The sequence below is a fragment of the Protomyctophum parallelum genome, assembly GCF_964188405.1.
Source record: "Protomyctophum parallelum genome assembly, chromosome: 6".
Classification (NCBI taxonomy): Eukaryota; Metazoa; Chordata; class Actinopteri; order Myctophiformes; family Myctophidae; genus Protomyctophum; species Protomyctophum parallelum.
The window spans coordinates 20462343-20487133 of NC_139701.1; the positions used below are offsets into that span (position 1 = coordinate 20462343).

At 41.9% G+C, this 24791-nt stretch overlaps 1 protein-coding gene across 2 annotated transcripts in view; it reads right to left on the reverse strand.

Moving 5' to 3' along the window:
• Positions 1-24791, reverse strand: part of slc9a7 (solute carrier family 9 member 7) — a 49184-nt gene that overhangs the window by 6275 nt on the left and 18118 nt on the right. Inside the window, exons 7-16 of one of the 2 annotated variants that reach the window (XM_083766537.1) lie at positions 23256-23397; positions 22503-22608; positions 22133-22221; positions 20169-20282; positions 19334-19445; positions 18434-18587; positions 8931-8996; positions 5026-5089; positions 2680-2762; positions 501-606 (exon numbers count right to left, since the gene is read on the reverse strand). In XM_083766537.1, the coding sequence (XP_083622663.1) occupies positions 501-606; positions 2680-2762; positions 5026-5089; positions 8931-8996; positions 18434-18587; positions 19334-19445; positions 20169-20282; positions 22133-22221; positions 22503-22608; positions 23256-23397 (1036 nt within the window). The remainder of the gene's footprint in view (positions 1-500; positions 607-2679; positions 2763-5025; positions 5090-8930; positions 8997-18433; positions 18588-19333; positions 19446-20168; positions 20283-22132; positions 22222-22502; positions 22609-23255; positions 23398-24791) is intronic. The other variant, XM_083766538.1, reaches the window with a different exon arrangement.

The window sequence follows — 24791 nt, forward strand, 5'->3', positions numbered from 1 at the left end:
TAAAAATAAAAACAAATCACACCCGTGTGACGTGATGGGAGTCTAATCAATTATTGACCTAGCGCCCCTCAAAAAAAATAAAAAATAATGTTGAGCTTACGCTTACAATTATAGAAAGATTCTGGTTGGATTTAGGATTAGGATGGGGCATTTAACGGTTAGGTTTAGAGGTTAGGGTTGGAGTTACGGTTGACTTATTATTAGTTGCGTGCCAAAGGCATGCATCAAAAAGAACATATCTACAAGCTCACAACGCATCACAGCGTTGTGAGCTTGTTACGTTTGACTTAAAAAAAGAATCACACTCATGTGAAGTGAGGGGCGCTCTTATCATCACACATTCAAATCATCACCTCCTGTGTTACAAACACTCAAAGCTGTGCATAGGAAGAATTTGTAAAAAATGGCATTCATAAAAGATACTGTATATATTAGTTCACAAATAATAGCAATACTAGTAATAGTGTGTGTGTGTGTATGTGTGCGTTTCCAGTACTGACCTCATAGGCCTGGGGGCTGGTCAGACAACGGGCCAGTGCTCCACAGCAGGTAGGCAGGGTGGTGGTGAGGGGTGGGCCGCTGTGCGTCAGGATGGGCTTCATGTAGCTTGGTGAGTGGTGAGTGTTAAGGAGACTAAGCCCCCATTAATGTACAGTGTACTCAAACAACCAGGGTATGGATAAGGAAAGACATGAAAGAAATAGTACATTTATTTAATTGACCAATAATGTTGTTGTTCATAAAACAGAGGGACATGAGCGAGTTAGCCTATGACATGAGAAGGAAACCACTAAAGCCACTAAAAGTCATATTTATAATTAGTTGAACAACAAAAATGATGTAATTTCAACTGTGTTTTGTGTCGATACTTTTTCAGTTTGTCATTCAACAAAGCACAAATTAAAGGGATGGTTCAGAAATGTGTAACTTTAGCTGTATGAAATACTTGCCATATCTACCATATAATGCAACTTTCGTTTGATAGAGGGGTCAAAGTTGAACGAAAGTTGCGCTAATATTTAAAAAATAGGTAAACAACACAAATGACACAAATTTTGTGGATTAATTTACTTTTAATGCGTGGCCCCAGTGCCCCCCATAAAATTACCGGAACTACATAATATTCACCAAAACCAGAGCAGAACTCCCACTACGGGACTCGGGCAATCAATTAATACAGTTGCAACCACTACATTAATGGCAAGTATTTCATACAACTTAAGTTAAAAAATTGTGAACTATCCCTTTAAGTCCTCTAACCTAAGGGCTAGGAGGTTTGCTTGGGGAAACACTAGTATATACAGTACAGTATCATCACCCTTAGCTGGGAACTCACAAAAGCAAAAATGGGAACTTAGCTAAGCAGCACTACCAACTAATCTAAAAAAATGGTGGGCCCTATTGTAAAAAGTGTAATGCTTTATGGTGTCGTCCACTCACTGTTAACAGTTTTTGTATTGAGTTGTACTTGTACTGTAATTCTGCAAACTGTTAATAAATCAATCAATCAAACGCAACTTTAATTTTTTCCCCAATTTATGTATTGAATTTGGCCTCAATACATTTCAGTCAGTAGGTCAATTATTAGGGGATAGCCTAATACAAATGACCAGGTTACTGGGACCATTGCATAGGAATTAAGGCAGTCTGTCAGAAGGTACATATGGTAACGGAACAACAGAAGCAGCAAAACTCAACACAAAGGCATAGAAGCAACTTTATCCCTTCACTCTTTTTGAGGCTGCCTGGGACAAAGTAAACCCAATCCACACCTTAGTGGATAAGCCACAGCCCACGCCTCATCATGGAGAAAATACCCCACAGTGAAACACAGCTGTGTTGAAAGCAGTACAGAGGAAGTGGGTGTAGACAGCAGGTTACAGTACATGTGACTTGCCCTTTGTGTCAACCAAAACACAGCTGGATTTAACATGTGCTATAGAGCCCAGAGGTTCTCAAACGTTTCCATTTCAACCACTCCCAAATGTATCTGGCCACTGACCCCTATCTGAAAATATTTTGTGCCAGGAGGGAGTCAGGACCCCAATACAAGATTTGTGTTAGAATGTTTCCGAAAACATTCCAAAATGTTCAAATTCGAGATTTGTTTTAAGTTTCTGTCAAGATATGTTTTGAAAATAGCAAATGTACAAGCTAAGAATAGGAAGCTTGAGAGTATGTTGGGCACCTGTGACGATATACTCAACACGAACCCCCCCCCCCCCAAATATACTAGAGACTGGAAATAAACAATCAGTGTAAAACCAGGAAATGTTCTGCCCTGATCCTCAGAAAATCCTCCCTTGCTGACAATGGGAAACTGAGATTATCACACAGATGCATGGTGGTTTCTTGATACAAGAACTGGTTTCCCTGGTCCCATAAACGGTTCTTGAAGTGGGGTCCAGGGCCCCCCAGAGGTCCTTGTGGGGGATTGCAGGGGGTCCCCAGCTAAATTATTTACAGTTAGAAACCAAAAGGAGCATTACAAACTGTAACTCAGAGTGTACAAATGAAACCAAATGGACCTGTAAGGGACAAGGGTCCATTTGGTTCAATGTGTACACCCTCTAGCGTTATGGGTCTGTGGCTTAATGCATACCAAACTAAAAAAGGGACCAGCTTGGAATTGATAACATTTGACAACCCCTAGCCGTAAACAAGCCAGAAGAAGGATACTTGTGATCGAAGGTGTACCACAACCTGAACAGCCAGGCACTCTCCTGCTTGGTTTTGCTTTGGCCCTCAGCCTGCGGCCCATCCTGAACAAACAAACACACGCAGACCTATTAAGTCATTATATCAATGTCAATTCAAACAGTTTGTCTACATCAAAACGGTGTTTGACCCAGATGGAAGCCAGAGGAAGCAAGCAGTGTTTTGCAGTACAATGACCCCTGTTGAGTTAAGGGACCACCCAGTGTCGCAGGCGTCACGGTTAACGACTTTCCGGCGGGTAAATATAACAGGGCAGGGAGGAATGATAAGACAAGGTGCTGGCAAGAGTAAAGCCCTCAACCAAGTCCTAAACAACAGTTATTAAGGCCTCTACAGTGGCTTATACCCCCCGCTCCCTTCCTCCCTGCAGCAGTGACGCCTGAACCCAGCTTTAATTCGTAGTGGCTTTCAGTAAAGCAGCCAACTACAGTGGGCCATGGCAGCAGTTCCCAACCTTTCCTTCGATCAGGGCCCATTTGAAAATCTCAAAAGCGTTCTTGAAGTTTTCAGTGCATGTTTTATTTTAATTATCAACCGATCGATTGTGATCCATCTGCCTCGGATGCATGGAACTAACGTTGCACAATACACACAAAAGTATATTTTTTACATAATTATTGAAATACATTATTTAATCTTTGAGCGTTTGGCCAAGTACTTGGTGGGCCACTTGCAATATCTTCACAGCCTGCAGGTTGGGGAATCAGTACACTGGGCCAAGGTTCACCAAGGCAGAAAGAGTATCACACAGAACTCAGCAGGGTCGAGTGAACTGTACTCGACATGCAAACATAAAAACTCTTGAATGATGTGGATCTTGGGATTCGTGTGGGAACAGCGTGGCAGATCGCCCGATTTGCATTGTGTACAAGAGGACAGGAAACGCGGTCCGCCATCGGGCCAGGACAGAAGAGGTGTTAAAGGTGCGTTTAGACTCGGATGGTTAGATCGGCGCGATTACATACAAAGTCAATGCAAAGACGATAATTACGCGAACGGGCGCGGCGCGACCTGTCGTGGTACAAACGGGACGAACAGAGGCGAATATATAAGGTCTAATTCCTCATGGGGGCCGAGGCCCTGTGGCCCTCACGGACTCTATGTCACTGCCCTGATCTATGACATCAATCACCTGACGTATTTATGATACATGACTCCAGATCTGGACAGTGGACATGGTTTCAGCCCAATCAGAGCCCCTTTGACTTCCACTATAAAATTCAAAAAGTGTAAAATATAGTTGAGAAAAAGCCAGCATGGAGGTACTGGCAGAAATTTACCCCTTGTATGGTCTAGCGGTGCGTGGCTCGTCTCAGAGGAGCCATGCCATATAAAAGAATTCCGGAATTTCGGTGGAACATAGCAGCCATCAAGTATATCCTATTAGATGACTGTAATTGAAAGAATTGCTAGGCAGGAGGATAATTATAGTTTATAGAAGAGTAGAGTTTGAAGCTGTTCTGCTTCTAGCAGTCTGACTCAGCTGATTCACTTCCACTTTTCACGACTCACTTGGCTATCATGTACGTCAGTCTAGCCTTGCGGGCTGTGTTCCACGGCCTGAGTAACAGTGGCGTGAAATTCCGTGATTTAAACACTTTGCGTTTAACCTTTGCATCTGGGACTAACAATCAGCAAAAATAAAAGATCTGAAAGCTTACAACTCGCTGTGAGCTTGCATGTAGATCAGTGTTGTTTTTGGCAGCAAATCTTGATTTTAGTTTTAGTCTTACCGGTAGTCTCTTCACATTTTAGTCACATGGAATGTTTTAGTGTTAGTCTAGTTTTAGTCGACTAAATGTTAAATCTGCAGTTGATTTAGTCGACCAAAATGTATTTTGGCGGTGCCTTGATGCCGTCATATTGATGCCGTCATCACTTGCTGAAAATACCTGATCTACAAGCCCACAACGAGTCGCAGCGTGGCGCCATGTAGATCGGCTATTTTCAGTATGCAACCAATTGTAAAATGACTTATACTGGATCTCTTGTCCACTAGTCCTTTCCTAACATTTTAGTCTAGTTTTTATTTGTTGATGAAATTGTCAGTATATACAGTCTTAGTTTTAGTCATCATTTAGTTTCCATGTAGTTTTCGTCAGTGAAAAAAGGTAGTTGCGAACATTTTTCGTCTTAGTTTTAGTCGACGAAATCAACACTGATGTAGATTGGCTATTTTCGCTAAGATACTTATTGTAGGGCGAAAAGAGGAGGGGGGCCTTTTGTAGAGCCCATGGGAATCTAAAGTATAGGATTTAAGTAAGTAAGATTTAAGTAAGTAAGAATGACTGGGGTAGAAGTCCTCACCGATTGCAGGACCTGGAAGTTGTCTCCAGAGGGATGCAGGTCTTGATCTGGGTCAACGCCAACCCTGTGACAGAGGGAAGAGCGATAAGTGGCTCAGCGTGTGAGAGAAAGATGGAAGAGTTGTGCTTCCGGTTTTTGATTTGTGCATCAGTATAGAGCAAAGTGCCAGCTTTGAAAAAAGCAGGATGTTCAAAAATATACATATACAGTAATGCATGTAATAACTCAAAAGCCCTGCATTACATAAAGACAATTGAACATGGATATTATAAGTGTTTCCATCACTTATGTAATTTCACTTTGGAACAAGGTGTCTACGTGTCTACAACATTGAATACCATCTGCTGTACAAAAAACAACAAGCCAATAAAAAAAAAGAGACAACCATTTCCATTGACAGACTTCCTTCCCTCTTGTCTCGGTGTCTTTTCCCTTACAGGTGGATTAAAACAAACATAATCTGCTTTAAATGGTCACACGACACTTTCAATCCTCATAACGTCTGTCGGGTGGAAACCTCATGTCAAAAAACTGTTACTTTTCAGGATTCAAATTAGAAAATAACAATTTGCAGATATACAACTCAAAAGTAACCACTTTGTACTGCGTTTCTAGGTGGAATATCTGCTGCTTTTGATACCTTTGTGTGATGCTCTAGCAGCATGATCATTGATCACGTATAGGCATTCATTCACGAAAAAAAGAACTGAATATGGAGATAGGAGGTTTCTGCCTGACAGCAATGACAAGTTCTTGAATGGCTCATTCTGAGCGATGGTAAGTGGAGTCTAATGTTGAAACAAGTCTGCCTGGACACAAGCCAAATCTACCGTGATTACATTTGAAACCTGAAGCCAAAAGTGGCACTATGGATGCTTTAAATCAGGGGTTCCCAAACCTTTCAGCTCGAGACACAAATGTTTAATTTGGTATCTCCCCAGGACCTAAAACCTACAAAAATACATGATAAATGAATCATTTCAAGTGTTTTTTTCTTCTTTTTTATGTTTGGATAGCCAATCTACAAACTCACAATGTCTTGTGATGTAATGCACTCTGAGCTTATAGATCTGTTATCGTCACTACTTTAGAAATGTTCAACAACACAAATCCATACAAACAAAACCTTTAAGAAGGAATGAATTAAATATTGCCCAATATGTGTTGTCTGCATGGTGTTTACAGTCATCTCTAATCTCTATGCTGTGTGCTCATACAGTCAAACTATTATTATTTGCCTCTGAGATGAAGTGAGGAAAAAGGTATAAAATATATATATACTGACATGATTTTACATTTGTAAAGTAGAAGAACCTCAACGTTGTGCTTAAGTACAGCACTTGAGTAAATGTACTTTCCACCAGGGTTTAATTAGAGACACTGAGGAGCTATACTATGGCCTCTCCCAGAGGATTTCTCCGCATGCCTCACAGAGGTTACAGAAGAGGGGAGAGAAAGGGAAGTGTGGGGCCCCCTTCACAGAACCTCAGGGGGGTTGTGTAGCTGGGGAGGTCAGCGACCTGGGAAAACAAAGACGTTGCAAAGCATGCTGGGGGATGTGCTCAGGAAGGATCTCGAAGGAACGAGCCAAGATTTAAGGCTCAAGGCACGTCGGACTGCAGGGAGAAAGTCACGTCACTGATGAAAGAAGGCTGGGGTGGGTGGCGGGGGGCAGTGCAAAGTTTACTCGCATATGAAAGACACTGTATAATTTGACCACTTGGAACCAAGGGGTCAGTGTATTTTGAGGCATGTCATTATAGGTCAAAAACCCTTCAAAACACTAGTTTTTCAAATATTTTTCAAATATAGCAGATCTACAAAGTAGTCAATGCAAGAGAACCACTGACATACAGTAGACAGTTATATAGACAGGACAGACTGTCAACTTGCAATTACTCGCTAAACTCAGTACAGTCATGGCAACATCCCTTGCTTCTACTATACTGTCAATCTGTCATATTATCCTCATGAGCAACCCTTTTTTATCATCTTGGTCATTTATAGCAGTGATTGTCAAATGTTTTTTAATTTCAAGGACCCCCAGTTTATGTATTAGGCCGGCACACAGACCCACATAACAGTGTACAAATGGACTATTCGGTTCCATCTGTACAGTTACAAACCTGTAGGTTTCCATTTAGTTCTTAACCATCGTCTATCAATAGTTTTTTCTCCATGTGGATGCCCCTTCAAGAGCCGTTGCTAGTGTTGGCTTAATTTAACTTGCAAAAATGGAGAGTTATGGCAAAATATTTGCCCTCTCAAGAGGGAAATTAACAATCGGGATACAGTTCAAAGAAATGTGGGGGCATCATGAATGAGCTCAAGGATTAGTTTCCTGTTTTTTGCTAGCTTCTTGAAAAGCGTCTGGACAACATGTTGATCTACATCTAGTAGTGACTTAAGACTATATATAATAGAGACGTCACGAGAGGAAACACTGAAGCGCAAAAGACATGGTGGCTGAAAGTGGCATTGCACTATGGGCCCAGCACTATGCGTGCCATGCTCCATACGTGAACGCTATGTTCCATACGTAAACGCTATGTTCCATACGTGAACACACGCAATGATATCAACAGCCCGGCGCGTTCACGCATGGACCATAACCAATCCCAGAATGCACTGGTTCCAACCCTGAAGAACGCTTCATGCACTGGGTGAGCAACTCAATGCAAGTAAATGAGAGAAGAAATCCGGTGACGTCTCTATTATATATAAATCTATGAGTAGCGACCGTAGAGGACACTTTTTAATGATTGGCTGCTTCTAGGCCAATGTGGGATACTTACCCATAAAACCCATAGTCTGAACGGCATAAAACCCATACTCTGAACGCCGCAATGTGAAGCCGTGAGCTGAGGCAGAGGCACACAAACTGATTATAGATGTTCATAAACAAGAGCTTGCTGCAGCTGGCAATTATGAGTCATTCTTATGCATGCGTAATATCACCTCACGCTCCTGCCTCCTGCCTGTGCTTTTCAACTGCGTTCGTTCACACTGCTCTGTTGAGCACGCCTCCACAGAGATGCGTTCCTCACATCACTGTGTGAAAACCAGAACAACATTCCCCCTAACGAACACAAAAGGAAAGTGGGCCTGGGCTGTCACACCAATCCTCTACACTGGCCCCCACTCGGTCACCAGGCGGCCTGAAAGAGGACTTGTGATCTGTTATGCTAACTAGTCCACACACTTCTACTGTATGGATGCCCATATCATCTATGTCCGACGGAAACCTTGTCATGTCCAAAACATTTCGGGAAATGGAAACTCGTACGTAGTTCCATAATTTACTCTTAAAACCTCTTAAACACCAGGGGGGATCCAGGGGGAAAATCCGCAACATCGGAGTTGGAACCGGAGACTAATTGGGTCTCCATTGACCCGCTGAGCGCTGTTCGGAGGTTCTGAGCCGCTGGGCTCAAGAGGTTAATAATTTATTGGTTCAATACTCCTAGACACAAAAGTCTTTGCAAATGTAATATTCACACATCTACTTTAATAGCTATACAGGTGTGTTAGACAGTATCAAATTACTATTAATGAAGAAAAATCCTTCACACAGAGAAAGTGTGTCTTTTGATGAAGCTCCAGAGGGACTGTCTGAAACGTCAATGTTTGAATACATTTGGTTCTGCTAGAGCAGAGATTCCGTAGACAAGACAGACAGACGCAGCATTTTTCATAGTAAATGTATACATCTTTGCTGAGACAACCAGAAACCATTTTCCCATATTCCTGATGAGCACAAACTACCCACTTTTTCCAACACCAGAGACGTAGCCATGCAGGCCAGCTGAGAAGCATTGAGAGTCACACCACACAGAAACCACATTCTTTCCCGCCGCCACCATAAACAGCAAACAAAGAGTTGCACCCAAATTCACATACAGCACCTGATGTACGGCCACCTTTCGTGCCGCCTTTGCCGATCCTGCAGTGCAGCCTCGTCGTCCCCAACGCTGTCATGTGACAAAGGCGTACTCTCAGTGGATAATATACAGCACAAGTGGATGAATTGAGTACAATGGACCACAATGGAAACAAGCCTCCTAGGGATTTTTGCGCATAGCTTATTTTTCCCTGAGACCAGAAGGACAACATAATGTATGAGGGGTCCTTGACTTTTCCATTACTTTTTTTTTATTAATATTTTATATATTTATTTTATTTGAAAGTGAAATATCCCTTTAATAAAGTATTTTAATCATTCAATCAAAACCGCCAAAGTAAAATGACACAGAAGTACTCCCGGTCTTAAAGGGATTGTGACATTAAAAAAAAGTTTTGGAATTGTTCTTATTTTTTTTAGGTTTTCTAATCTCAATTGCACACAAAAAACATGAACTTTTAACATTCAGTAGATTTTCTGTGATCTGGGGTTTTCTGGCTCAAACAGGTGCTCTGATTTGCCGGCAGTAAGTGACATCACTTACTGCAAATCCCATATATGTCAATGGGATTTGCCAGCAGATGTCACTGTTTCACTGTGCTGCCTGTTTTCATTGTAGCTCAAAGGCCTTCCAAACCCCAAAGAAAACTTCAGACCACAGAAAATCCACTGAATGTTCAAAGTTCAGGTTTTTTGGGTGTAATTGAGGTCATAAAACCTAAAAGAAAAAAAAAAATGAAAAAAAAATGAAAATGAATGTCATAAAACCTTTAAAGGTATAACTAACTGTTTACAACAGGTCCAAATGTGTTAAGGTCTACACTAGCTTACACATTGGCTGATGACTACAAACCCGCAAATTAGCATTTCACCCTGACTAGAAATAGCTTCTCATACAGACAGAAGTTGTTACAATAGGATTGTGTGTGTCGCCATGCAAAACAGAGCTTTGACTGTCCAGGCTCAACTGTCATTCACGACAGGATGCAGATAGAGATTACACAACTTGCACAAGGCAGCTCTAAGTCCCAAATTCATATTCCTTTTTACCAAATAACAAAACCAAACATCTCTCATTTTAACCCAACTCATGTGAGGAATTAATACAATTAGAATGAACGCCAACACAGATTTGGCCACCAGAAATGTATGGTTATACGATAACTATTAAAATAGTTATTATTTGCGCAAGCAGAGCGCGCAAGTAATAATTTCGCCCAGTCTCTTTCACCGTGACAGCCAACCCGCCATTTGATTTGTATGCAAAAAAACATCAAATCCGTGCCTGTTTTGCTGGGACCAGATTACACAAATTACCATATTTCTTACGTCATCATTGAGAGCTAGTCATACGTATACTATATACATAATCAGTAAAAATAAAATAGCAAATTGTGCCTGATCTGCTGGGATCAGAGTACGTGGTGTGTATATGTATGACTAGCAATCAATGATGACATAAGAAATATGGTCATTTGTGTAATCTGGTCCCAGCAAACCAGGCACAGATTTGCTGTTTTTCTTGCATAAGCATAAAATGGCGGGTTGGCTGTCACGGTTTTTGTCGCAAAGTAACCACAGTATACCGCTAATCAACTTACAACTACATACTCTATATAGTATATGTATACGTATGTCTTACGTCATCATTTAGAGCTAGTCATACGTATGCTATATACATAATCAGTAATATAAAATAGCAAATTGTGCCTGATCTGCTGGGACCAGAGTATGTGGTGTGTATATGTATGACTAGCTCTAAATTATGACGTAAGACATATGGTCATTTATGTGATCTGGTTCCAGCAAACCAGGCACAGATTTGCTGTTTTATTGGCATACGCATAAAATGGTGGGTTGCTGTCGCGGTTTTTGGCACAAAGTAACCACAGTATAGGCCTACCGCTAATCAACTTACAACTACATACTCTATATAGTATATGTATATGTATGCGTATGTCTTACGTCATCATTTAGAGCTAGTCATACGTATACTATATACATAATCAGTAAAATAAAATAGCAAATTGTTCCTGATCTGCTGGGACCAGAGTACGTGGTGTGTATATGTATGACTAGCTCTAAATGATGACGTAAGACATATGGTCATTTATGTGATCTGGTCCCAGCAAACCAGGCACAGATTTGCTGTTTTATTGGCATACGCATAAAATGGCGGATTGCTGTCACGGTTTTTGGCGCAAAGTAACCACAGTATACCGCTAATCAACTTACAACTACATACTCTATATAGTATATGTATATGTATACGTATGTCTTACGTCATCATTTAGAGCTAGTCATATGTATACTATATACATAATCACTATACATTAATATCACTATAATCCAAGATGAAATACATTTAAAACAATTGACAATTTACAATAAATAATAAAATAACTATATTGTATAATATATTTTAAATCAGTTTATATACCTTTTTTTTCATCACATATCAATGATTTATTTTTCTTTGAAAACCTAAAAAGGGATCTAGAATATATCTACATCGATAAAACTGTATTTCTTATATAGATAGAAACTTGAACCATACTTAATAATACTAGGTGTTTATATGCATAAAGTAGGTAGGTAGCAAATAGTTACACCTAATAATTTTACATTTCAAACGTTCCTTCGCAGATATACTGAGATTTGACAGTTTACAGCGGTCGAAAGTACTTGCGCGCTATGCTTGCGCACTAGTTGGCCATTTATGGCCTACTAGTGTGCAACAAGCAAGTATGCACTCGACAGAGTGCAGTTCTAGTTTAAATTGTTCTGGAAAAAGGTCAGTTTTTGTAGTTTTGTTCCCTCAGCCATCATGGCATTTTCTGTGGTGTCTGTACTATATGGGTTTGTTTTTTTGGTGGTGTTATACAGACCTGTGAAGACAATATCCCTTCGGGGACAATAAAGATTATTATTATTGTCTCCACCAGGCCGAAGGCATGGGGAGAGTGTATGTTTTGCACACATTAACAATAATGATAACAGTCGTTATGGTTGTAGGGAGGGGATAGCCTAAGGATGCATAACCCTATTGTAGGGAGGGGAGGGGACAGCCAAAAGGATGCATAACCTAGGGGAGAGGGTAAAGAATAGATTTAATGGTGGAGTGAACACGGTCAGCAGATTAAGCCGTTTAGGAAGGCCACTCCACAGTTAAAAACAGTAATTGTACCGGCCTCGCCCGCGTTAGACCCTCTGTTTAGATGACATGTATGCACTGAGCCTTGGCTCTAGCACGGACACTCTGCAGATGTTCTGGTATGAAAAACATGAGTTGGAACAGCTGGAGGACTGTGTCACTTTTAAAACGTCCCGTAGTGGCTGCAGGAGGAAGGTTTCCTTATACAATGGAGATACACAAGTAATTTACTCATATACACAAACTATCATGGGGGAAAATGGGGACACAAAGCTTGGAATTAAATGTTTTCACGGCTTTGTCCTACCCCTCTGCAGAAGCCCCCCCCCCCCCCCCCTCGCTCCCATCACAAATTTGGGAGGATTTGGGTCTTATGAGGATTAGCAGCAGCAGCTCTTCCCTGCGGCAGTGCGATGGCCTGCTGTAGCGCAGTATGAACCGGCGGGCAGATCCCAACGTTTACCTATGCTGACAGACACAGGGCCAGCTGTGTCCCTGGGCTGACACACACAAGGCTGTCTGTGTGATGAAATTACCTACCTAGGTTCCATTCTGGAGGCTAATCTTTCCGGTGATAAAATGGCCACCAACGTAATCAAAAAAGTCAACCAAAGAACAAGATTCCTTTACAGGATCTCCTCACTGGTCAACAAAAACACCTTGTAGACCTTAACCCTTGGACTACCAATCCCAATTTTTTTGTTTGGGTAACACATTGGCATATTTTTAATTCATCATTTTAACATTAATAGAAAGATCTGATGGTTTGAACAGATCATTCAAATGCACATGGCATCTATAATGTATTCTCTCGTTTTGCCACCAGATGGCGGGAACGCACCATTATGCCGATTTTGACAAAAATAGACGAATCTGGTCAAGTCACTTCCGGTTCAACGATCGATAACATCCGGTAGTATCTTAACCCCGTGTCACTCGTTTGGCTGTCCGGAATGATAAGCTAATGCTAACTTTTTCATAACTAAGTCAAATCAACCCCAAAACATCGCAAAATATCAAATTTTTTAACAGCAACGCACATAGAGACGGCGCACGTGCACGATAGCACACGATCGCGCGGATTTCGGCCGTTTTTTGGTAAATTACAATTTTTGCTTCGTTTAACCCCCGATAACTGACATTGATTGACATTCCGTTAATTCCGTTAACGGTAGGTTTGTATTTTTAGCAATAATCAGTTTTTTGTAGCCCAGGGGTTAACAGGAGCCCTCGTACAAGGTTTCTTTGACTATGCATGCACCTCCTGGTACCACAGCACCTTTTGTAAAAGAGACTTTTTTTTACTGGTTAAATAAAGGTACAAAATAAATAAATAAAAAAGGCCCTTAAAACTAGGCTCCATGGCCCAGGCCGTAGCGTAACGGTCTGGGCACCCGACTGGTAATCCAGTCGCAGTGTGCCGCGGGTTCGACTCCCGGACCCGACACGGCCTTTACTGCATGTCTTCCCCCATCTCTCTCCCGTTTCCTGTCAGCCTACTGTCTGTCCCTTCAAAAATCAATAAAAGGCGTAAGCCGCAAAAAAAAAAAAAAAAATAAATAAATAGGCTCCAGACTTCCCAAAACAAACTGGTCAGGCTCCTACTTGGCCTCACCCCCCGAACCCACCTCACCCCTGTCCACTTTGACAGGCTGGAATGGCTTAGGGTCGACGACAGAGTACAGCATCTTGCAATGGGTCTGGTCCACAAGATTCGATACGCCACCAAGATACCCATGTACCTGTCTTGATACTTCCTTAATGTTAACGAAGTCCACACCCACAACACCAGAGGGAGTGCAACAAACCATGTACAACCCAGATTCGGCATAAACAAGGGACTACATTATTTTCGCTACTATGCCACCAAAATATGGAACGCCCTACCAACAGTCATTAAAACATGCAAATCCCTTGACTCCTTCAAAACCGCTCTCAAAGGGCACCTACGGACGTCTGCACTTCGAAACTGGCCCCCGTAAAGTCTGAAACCCTTCCCACCTTCCACCCTTTTCCCCCTCACTGTATATGTTTCTTTGCTCTTTTTACCTCCTTTATGAGGAATTCCTGTTCTGTTCTTTGACTACCGGTATATAGAAGTGTCTATTTGTAAGTCTCTAAATGTTTTGATGAATTGAACAAGGTGGACCCTCTTGTAAACAAGTGTAATGCTTAATTGGGTCGTCCACTCACAGTTAACAGTCTTTGTATTGAGTTTGTGCTTGAAATGTACTGTAATTCTGCAAACTGTTAATAAATATTTCAATCAATCAATCAATGAATAAAACAACAGAACATCCAGACCCCAGGAACGTGCCCAGGGGGGCGGCCCGGTTCCGGCATGCCGCCCCGCGTCCGAAACGGTTGAGAAATTACAGAGTTACTGTGTGGGGGTCCCTCTACTGTAAAACCTGTACTGTACTGTACTGTACTGTACTGTACTGTACTGTACTGTACTGTACTGGCACACCCAAAATCATCATATATACAGTTAATGTGTGCGTGTGCGTGTTAGGTTGCGCACAGGTGGTGAAAAACAACCATGCTGTTTTCATGCTCATACCCACCCAGCCAGCCAGCCACCCAGCCACACACATAGCTCCGTAAGGGAGTGGTTGCACCACTCAAAAACTAGACCTGTGCCCCAAGGGGGCACAGGTCTCCACCACGGCAGGTCAGGTTGTGGCCTCCTGGTGGCACTATAATAGGCCAATGTGAAAAGGGTGCCAGTTCTTCTTATGCCTTGGATGGCAATTGGATGATTTGAGTGCAAAACATACTCTCTGACAATAAATAAAGCGATTATCAATGAAAATATGCAGAATTCATGGGTGCCTTGTGGCTCAGCCAGTTAGTGCACAGAGACCAGTGAGCGTAATGACCCAGGTTCAATGACCCCTGTCTTGTCTCGCATGGGTATCACATGTCTCTTGCTTGGAAACCGCAGGGCAGAGAGCTCTTGGTTACCGAAGTAAAAAACATGAAATGCCAAATACTAAACACAAAACTGTTTATTTTCACTGTATCTCTAGAGACAACGTTAAAAACTTCCCCCAAAATCTCTATCTCAGTGGCATAGCCATGGGTGGGCCTACCACATAGAAATCTGGCCCACCCAATCGATTTGACTTGTTCTTTTTTGTTTAATAAAGAAAGCATGCAGGCCCACCCACTGCTATATCTCCCTGTCACCGTATTGAAACTACATTATTCAGTCATTGAAGTCTGCTTTCTCGGATAGTCTACCTTCTCGGATAACTGGTGGGGTGAAGCAATAGAAAGGATAAATTCTTCCACTTTATGTGCACGATTGTGCAGTAGATGTGACCGATGCAACCACGCCACATGCAGACCGTAGCCATATATTCTTTTTCTATCCCAAACCACACACGTTTTGGGACACTTATTTTTTAAATGTATCTCTGATGTCCTGACACTACTATATAGATTTTGTATTTATTACTTTTTAATTGTTTTGCTTTTCTTTCTCAGTTTTTAACTTTCTACGTGTATGCTATGTTTTTCATTATGTTATTCTCATTTCTCATGGGAGGGTGGGCTGGGCAACTGATCCCTGGGGGTCTACGGACCCCATTTGAGGAACACTGGTTTAGACTAGTCCCTCTTCATAGTATGCAAGGATCCGGAGCCACACGCACATTGCAATGTCATAAATGACATTGCAATGCACACCACGGATAACAGATCTCATCAGCATCACTGATTAACACCCCAGATATCCCCACACACTCGTTGCCATGGCGACGAGCTCACAGGGAGATTCTAGTGTCTTCCGTTTTTAGGAGGATTGCCAGACTGCTTTTCACTCTGAGGTAGCATTATTACTCATGTTGTTGTTGTCGGGCGTAAACGTCGTATCACCAAATTGTTCAACGTCTTTATGGTTTTTCGTAATTTAATGCCTACGTCAGAAGTCTTCCAAACTCCAAAAGGACCCCTTAGCTGAGAGAGACAATGCCCACTACACACAGTATGCTGCATACAATGGTGCTGTATACTACACTTTTTTGTTTCTTTGCCTTTTGAGAAAGCCTTCCATGTAATCCGATAAGGTTTTCAAAGCTAGCTTGCCATATGTAGCCGATGTCTCAGAGTCTGTTGACAGAGTTGAGCCTATTTGAGACTAAAAATAAAATTGTAAACACAAACATTGAAGACAAAAAGTGAGGACAGAAAAATGAAGATGCAAATTGTGAATGGCCGGAATGACATTTGTGATTTGATTGGCTGAACACGGAAAGTGATGTATATGATGTATGATGATAAGAGCACCCCTCACTTCACACAAGTGTGATTCTTATGTGAACGTTAAAGTGGTTATGTGTGTTTTGGACATACAAGGTTTCCACCCGACATCGAGCTCTTTAGGATGGTCCACTGGCGTAGGGTCCACTGGGCAGTTTAGAGCTTGCCCAGTCTAACTTCGAAGAGAGGGGTGAAAAAACAAGAACAAACTAGAAAAAGTGCCCTTCCGGGCACAGGTCTCCACCAGGTTATCCACAGATCCGTGCAGTTAGAGGTAAAAACACTTTTCGGCCAGTTATAGCGCCACCTTGAGGCTGAGTTGAAATTGTTCATGTGGCATTTCGTCCTCGGCCTAGTGGGAATGTGGGTGCACAATTTCACGGAAATCACGCGATGTGTTCATGATTTGCAGTATTTTGTTTGAAACTGAGCACTCCTGTGAACTTTGGAAGCCAATCTTAACCAATCAGGATGGAGTCTGATAAATCTGAAAGACCCGTTTCGTTGAATGGCTCTAGAGAGACTGTGTACCAATTTGCGTGATGTTTGGACAAAATCTGTAGGTGTACTGTGCAAAAACGTGTTTTGCACAAAGCGGCCTCCTGGTGGCGCTATAACAGGCCGTTCTGGAAAGTTTGGGGCAGAGGTTCATGGTTGGCATCCAGGGAGTGTGTGTGCAAAATATGGCATTGAAAAACTTGTTTTGCACAAAGCGGCCTCCTGGTGGCGCTATAACAGGCCGTTCTGGAAAGTTTGGGGCAGAGGTTCATGGTTGGCATCCAGGGAGTGTGTGTGCAAAATATGGCATCGACCGGGTTAACGGTGGCCGAGATTAGCTGTTCACGGACACACACACGGACACACACACACACGGACACACACACGGACGGACGGAGTGCAAAACATACTCTCCCCACATGCCTTCGGCCTGGTGGAGACAATGATAGCCTACTTTGGCAGCCCTTGTGCACGCACATTTCCGTTAGTAGCAAACCACAGCATGCAAGCCGTCTTTGTTTTCAATGGTCCCCCATTAGCACCTCGGCAAACCCGTTCTCACCTCTCAGCCGGATATGCGCAATGCTAATTTGCCCAGTCAGTCATTCATTTTAATCCACGCTACGTGACAGCTGGCTGTCATACACATTATGAGCCCCTAATCCACTTTATGTAAAGGCTAGTAGGCTACTCTCCATGCAGGTATATACCCATTTTAATGAGTTCTATTAATAGTGATTTATACACACGATAATTATACACAGAATGGCTTTTGTTTTTCACACAAAAGGCAAATCATCTCATTGCCCATAAACAACTAGTGCAGCAGCGTTGACCTGCCTCTGAACTGTTGCATCATCTCTAGTCTGGCTTAAGTAATGATCTGGGTTTCAAGTGCTGCCATGTATGCAATGCTGACTGGAGAAGTAAAAGCAGTTCCCATAGTGACAGATGGAGGGAGCCAATTAGCAAATATAATTGGATACTGTGGGAAACAGCATAGGAGATCTCTTGCCCCATCTTCTGGACACCAGACACCAGAAATGGAATTCATTCCAACCACACCATGACTACAGTGGGTGCATGGCCACACACCATCCATCCAGGCTAGAAGCCCATGAAGAAAATGTTATTAAACAGTGTTAACTTTAACTCCCTCCCTCCCTCCCTGCATCGAGGAAAGAAATGGACGAGGATGGACGGATGGATAGACAGCAAGACAGAGTTCTGTTAATTTTATAGTAGGATAGTAAAACATCCCCTTCCTATCCCATCTCTGCTCTGCTGTCAAATGTAGGAAAAAGTGGAAAAGGTGAGGAGCGACAACGCAAGCGTATTTACGTGAGCGAAGTCCTGTGAAATTGTTGCGCAACACGCGTGTGTTCGTTTCGTGCACGCGCCCGCGACTGACTAGACCTGGATTGTGTTGAGCTTTTTCTTTTTTACGCTACACGAGTCGTGCCCTTCATGAGCAAACGTGGAGCAGCAGACATGTCGTTGATCCAGGTGACAGCGTCTGCATCACACGCTCCTCGTCTGAAATGACCTTTAGAGCGACGTAGGAAACAGATTTTTAGAAGAAAGGTCACCTGATGTGTAGCCATGACAGCATGGGCGTGGTTCCTCCCCCAAACACCCAGACCGTGGAGAAGACAATAAGCAGTGTGGTGGTGAACATCATCTGACGGGCATAGGTCGCAGTGTCCCGGATAGCCAGGGCGAACGCCATTGCGCCACGAAGCCCTGCACAAGTTCACATACATTTACAAATTGAATATAAACATGTTGTATCGTACTTACAATGACAGAGAAAGATGCCATTGTACATGCAATACAATTTCACTCAAGTTGAGTAAAAAAGTCACTATATATTGTCAGGTATGTCACTGTGCACTGCACATACAAGGAAGTTGACACACATAGAAGAAACAAGACTGCGTTCACACTAGCAGATATAAAGGATGCAAAGCTACAAAGTGACGCAGAATATCTGTTGCCGAGTCGTTGTTGAAATGTTGATGAACACGCACGCGTGTTTCAGACGAGAACTATAAAGCATGGGGTTAAAAAGAACATGGAACTGTCTGACGGAAATAATTAGACTTTTTTTGGTTCCATGTTTGCTAGAGGAAAGGCCATTGCGATGTCAAAATCAATAGGGGACATGCTATGGGCTTCATAAAGATACAAAGACAATGAAATGGCAAAACAGCTCCTAGGTTGTTTTTGTTGTTGTGGTTTGAAAAATCGATCAGCCAAACGGCACATCTTTACTTAAGAAGGGTGATTTAAACATATTTATTTGAACGCTGTGCTATGCACCAACGGTTATTATATCTAGAAGCTAACAGCAGGAGGTGCTGTGAGCTTATAGAACAGTTATTTTTGGTGCTACAAAGTATAAATCAGGGGTTGGAAGTAACCCCACTGCTAGCAAGGTTAAAGAACAAGACAAATACACAGCAGATGAGAGTAGCTTTTCGTCCTACCTGCAAACATCATCATGTGTTGGAAATTGCCTTTGATCTTGTTCCTGCGACCCAGGTTGAGGAGGAAGGACAGGGGGTAGATGTTGCACGCTCTCCCAATAAAGATCGCAATCTGTCAGGCAATGCCTAGTCAAGGATAGGAATGCATAATCATGGAGCAATGTGGGGTTTACGTGCGCAAGAGCCTTTTTTGTTATTATTATTTTAACAACATTATACTCAGGGGTGCACCATTATGAAATGATGACCGATATCCGATCTGATTATTTGCTGATACCGATTCTGACCGAGGACCACAATGGAAACAAGCCTAGGCCCTAGAGGCTTCGCCCAAAGCCTGTCAATCAATCAATAAATATACTTTTTTCCCAAGTGTCTGTTTTCACTACTGAATGAGACGAGTACACAAATTAAATGTAGAATTGACCTCACATTATTATTGCGTCATCAATATCTGTGAAAATAATAAGCATCATTTTGAGACCGATCCGATACAGTATTTTACTATTTTTATGGCAGATATTTTCTGATACGCTACCGATTATATCTATACTGATAATTGCATTAACCTAAATGGCCATCCACCATTGGTTCTAAATATCAATTTTGATACAATTTTGGTAAATTGTAGGTAGGGGAATGAAGAGTTTAAGGTGACCTTGGCATAAACAAAAACTCAACTGCAGTCCAGGAGGTCAAAACTATGTAAACTGATATATCAACTATATGACTAGTGACACAAAGAGGAAAAACTAATACCAATACAAAGTATTTCTAATGGTTGAATATGATTTAAATCAAAAACAGAATATGTTCTTGTGCATTAAAAGGATACAAAAGCTCCCAAGATGAAGATGGGGCTGAAAATGTGATTCTGAAAGGTAAACAGCGCCAAGCCCATGTAGGAGAAGATGAAATTTTCAGCCAGGAAGTGCAAGACCTCAAACAGCTGCAGATGAAACGGAACAGAGCAGAAGATTAAACAGAGAATACAGCACATTCAAAACTGTTGTGCAATGTGTAGCGTAATCACACAAATTAACCCTCCAGAGAGAGAGAGCGAGAGACGAGTGTTCCAAGTATAATTTTGTTCAATATTGTCTAGAATGCCAACTTGAAATGAAATGATGCAAATTCAACCAGGGAATTGTTTGCTCACTTCCCTTTCAAGTGTGGCGATTGCAGAGTTATTAGTTCATATTGCACCTCTAAATAAAACACTGCCTGACTCATCTATTCCCTCAGAAGGTTATAAACAGGCTTCAGTGTTGATTTGTTTTTCTTTCCCCTAGCTCCTAAAAAATCATGACATAAGAGATAGGAACAGAAACACAGTCTTGCTTCTCCTTAAACAAAAACAAAATGTATTACTTATATTGGGGCTTTTATGTTGATAAGACATAGACTGACAGCGAAATGGAGAGAGGTGGGGGTGACACGCAACAATGGGGATTCATTGGAGCCTAGATGCACAGGCTGCTACGCCAGTGGCCAGGGCCGCTTCTCCTAGTTGTTTCTGTAAGCACTGAGGTGAACTCACCAAATTAAGATGCTTTCAAAAGGCTGACAGACTTACTGTAATATCAATTTGAAGGTACTTGTAGTTTTTACTTTACTTGAGTAATCCCATTTTTCTTCATACTTTATACTTCTACTCCACTACATCTCAGTTAAGGCAAACATTGTACTTTTTACTCTTTACACTAATTTGAAAACAGTTACTGAATCAAGCTTAAAAACTGTCCGGGATGTTCACAAAAGTCTGAATAGACTAGTCGTAAAGAGTTATTTTAGGGGTGAACTACCCCTTAAATTAACCTTTGAATACAAACCTGTGATACTTAAAGTATAAGTAAAGAAAATCTGAGTACTTCTGCCACCAACCTGTCAGTGTTGTGACTGAGATACACCAGTCACCAATGATCTACACTTCTTTTTTAACTGTAATGGGTACCACCCATATCTGGTGCAGCAGACAGGCTGTCTGTGGGTTAGTGCTTTCTTTGGTTAAACAAGTCCCAACTGTATGGATGTAGTCCACATACAGCTTTGAGGTCAGGTGGAGTAGTGAACCATCTGCCTATTCTGACAGATTCTGGCTACTGGCTTCCTATTCACATCAGAAATAATTTAAAGATTGTATTGTCTGTCTTTAACACACTGAATGGTTTGGCACCTCAGTACCTCTCTGCCCTTTTACATGTTGATAATAATTTGAGGGCATTGTGGTCCATTGAGGTCAGCAGAAAACCAAATCCCAAAGACACGTTTAAAAAAAAGAGGTGACCGAGCCTTTTTGGTAGTAGCCCCCAAATTGTGGAATGAGCTACCCTCCCATATCAAAATGACCCCCACAGGTTAAACCTTTAAATCATGTTGCGAGTCTCACATTTTTTAACACTCTTGCAAATGTGAGAATTACTGATATAAGCAAATAACTACAAAGACATTTGTGGAATCGGCCTCAGGTCTTAATGGGTTAATACAGCTTGCGTTTTGTGGTCTGCCTAGAATTCACTGGCTGGTGACGCATGTTTGTGTTGTATTTTATAGTAATTCACGTTCATTTTAGTATGTTTTGATTATCTTTGGGTTGGTTTATGTTTCTTAGCTTATATAGTGTGTTCATTTTTAGATTACTTGTGCAGCACTTGGATGTGTTTGAAATATATGGTATATAAATAAAATGGATTGGATTGCCTATGGGCACCAGAGCCACGGAAACTGTCCAAGATGTGTGGCCGGACTAAGGGGTGCAGTGGAAACAAGGTGGTAGGTAGACGATAGTCTGACTCCTACCTGCTTGGTGCGTTTGGTGGACTCTTCAGAGAGATTGTTGTAGGTGTAGTGAGCCTGTGTGATCCCACAGAACATAACCGCCACCACACCTGCAAGATGCAAAACAAAGGTTGCATTATCATGATCAAAAACACTGTCACCACACACACACACACACACACACACACACACACACACACACACACACACACACACACACACACACACACACACACACACACACACACACACACACACACACACACACACACACACACACACACACACACACACACACACACACACACACACACACACACACACACACATTACACGTGACAGAACTTTAATCCATGCTCTCTCTCTCTCACTATCTAGCTGCTGAACTGACCGGTGAAACCGCAGGCCTCCGCCATCAGGAATGTGCTCCAGGACATGAGGAAGAAGAGTGCCGTCTCCAGCAGGGGGAAGCAGTGCAACTTGGTGAACTTGGTCACGTGGGAGAAGAGTTAAAGAACAAAGAAGTCTTCCCGTGGTTAGAAACACACAGCATCTAGGTGCTGCCAGACTTACTAAAGAGCCGCGCACGTTCTCGGCTGTGCGCAGCTTCTTTTTCCATCCACCAGCTGTCTAAAAACCCGGAAAAAGAAGCTGCGCACAGCTTCTTCTGTCCGCAGCTGTCGGCCGTTTTGCGCTTAGGTGTGGAAACAGTGTATGAGGGACCAGCAGCAGCAGTTGCCATTGATCATGGAACCACCTGCTATATTAAGTGGATGTGTTCCAGTATGACAAAGATAACTCAGTGGTTCTTAAACCTTTTTTCAAGGACCCCCCAGTTTGTGTGTGCTATCTTGCTAAACAGCAACATTGGAAGATAGCAGATCTGGAAGCTCTCAACGCGCCGCTTTGTGACACACTTAAATGAAGTGCAAATTAAGGTACTTTAAATAATTTATGTCACAGGTCAATGTCATTGACATAGCAGGCTGACTAGATATTACACAAAAACAATTACGTTTTCAGCCCTACAACAGCGACTGGATCTTTGCTAATAAGTATTATTGCACTACTGACAAAAATACAAGTTCACATTCAACGTTCAAAGCAGTGATTTCATGTAAAAGCATGGTTCACAGAAGGATATGAGTGCGGTGACAACGCCGGTGACAGCACCCATGGCGAAGGAGCCGCTGAAAATGCCCAGGAAAATACCCACGGATTTGAAAAAAGCGGCCGCGTCAAACATGTGCGTGTTGGCGCCACTGGGCTGGTACGACATGATAGACCTGAATCGTACAAACAAACAAAAAGCATTCAATAATCAATACCCAATGGGGGACAGTTAACAAAGTACATTTACTTGAGCACTGTACTTTTTGTATCTGTACTTTACTAGTATTTTTTATTTTGGATACTTGGCTTTCACTTCACTACATTTAAAAAGACAAGACGGTACATTTAACTCCACTACATTCCTGGGTAGGGGGGAAAGTATATTACGATTTAACCACTTTTGAGTACTTTGTCCACCACTGTCAAGATTCAATACCATTGATTTGTGAACTACTGTCCAATGTCCAGTAGGGGGCGCCAGAACGCTACTTTTCAAAAGACCCTTTTGTGATAGAATGCTGCTGTCTCACTGCCAGTGATGAACTACTCAGATTATTTACTACTAGTAAAGTACAAAAGCATTTGCAGTACCAAAACAAAAGTACTCACATTTTTCTAAATTTGTCAAACCTTTCCAAAAATAGAAGATCTACAAGCTCACAACACGTGGCACCGTGATGCGTTGATAGCTTGTATATTGGCAATTTCTGAATAGCTAAAGTATAAAATAGTGCGTAAATGGTTAATGAATGTTAATAAAAGTACCTCACAGTTGTACTTAAATACAGATAGTCTAGGACCTGACCAAGATATGTATGCACTTCATTTAGGAGAGAATATCGTAACTGTTCTTGACTAATATGACCCCCGCGAACAACTTGGGAACTGTGAACAATTCTCTATCCGGGGCGAAATACCCGAAAATGACCACGCCCTTTTAAAAATGACCACTACTTCAAACATGGCTCTATCTTCTAAACCGTTGGAGCTACAGATTTTCTGAGGTGCTCAAAATGTTCAGAATGCTCATGTTTGTTGAATCCGTGCCCAAACCAGCAACCCTCCGGATCATCATAGTGCCCAAATCCAATATGGCCGCCAGTCCGCCACCTGAAAAAGGTTTTGTCCAGAACTTTTGAACCAGATCAGCTATGAATGCAAACTTGGTGTCTAAATCATGTTTTTTGACAATTATAAACATTTTGGAATGCTTATCTGTATGACTGGGTGTGGCTGAACGTCTATTTTGCATATTTCAAAGATGGCGACTATCTGACAATTTGTTTTACTTTGTCATTTTTTGCAAACTTGGTGTCTATTTTGTGCTTTCTGAGCATTAGAAACACACGGGAATGCTTATATTCATGATTAAATCCATCTAGAGCACTCTGATTTGCTTATTACAAATACTATATGGGCTATATCAAAAATGTTATGTAACATGAAGTTTCATCCGGATTTGAGTGTAGAGTTGTAGGATTAGGTTAAGATCAAACTGGAGAAAATAAGCAACCTGTGTCTTCTTTTCCTTTGGGCTTTTCCCTTCAGGGGTCGCCACAGCAAATAA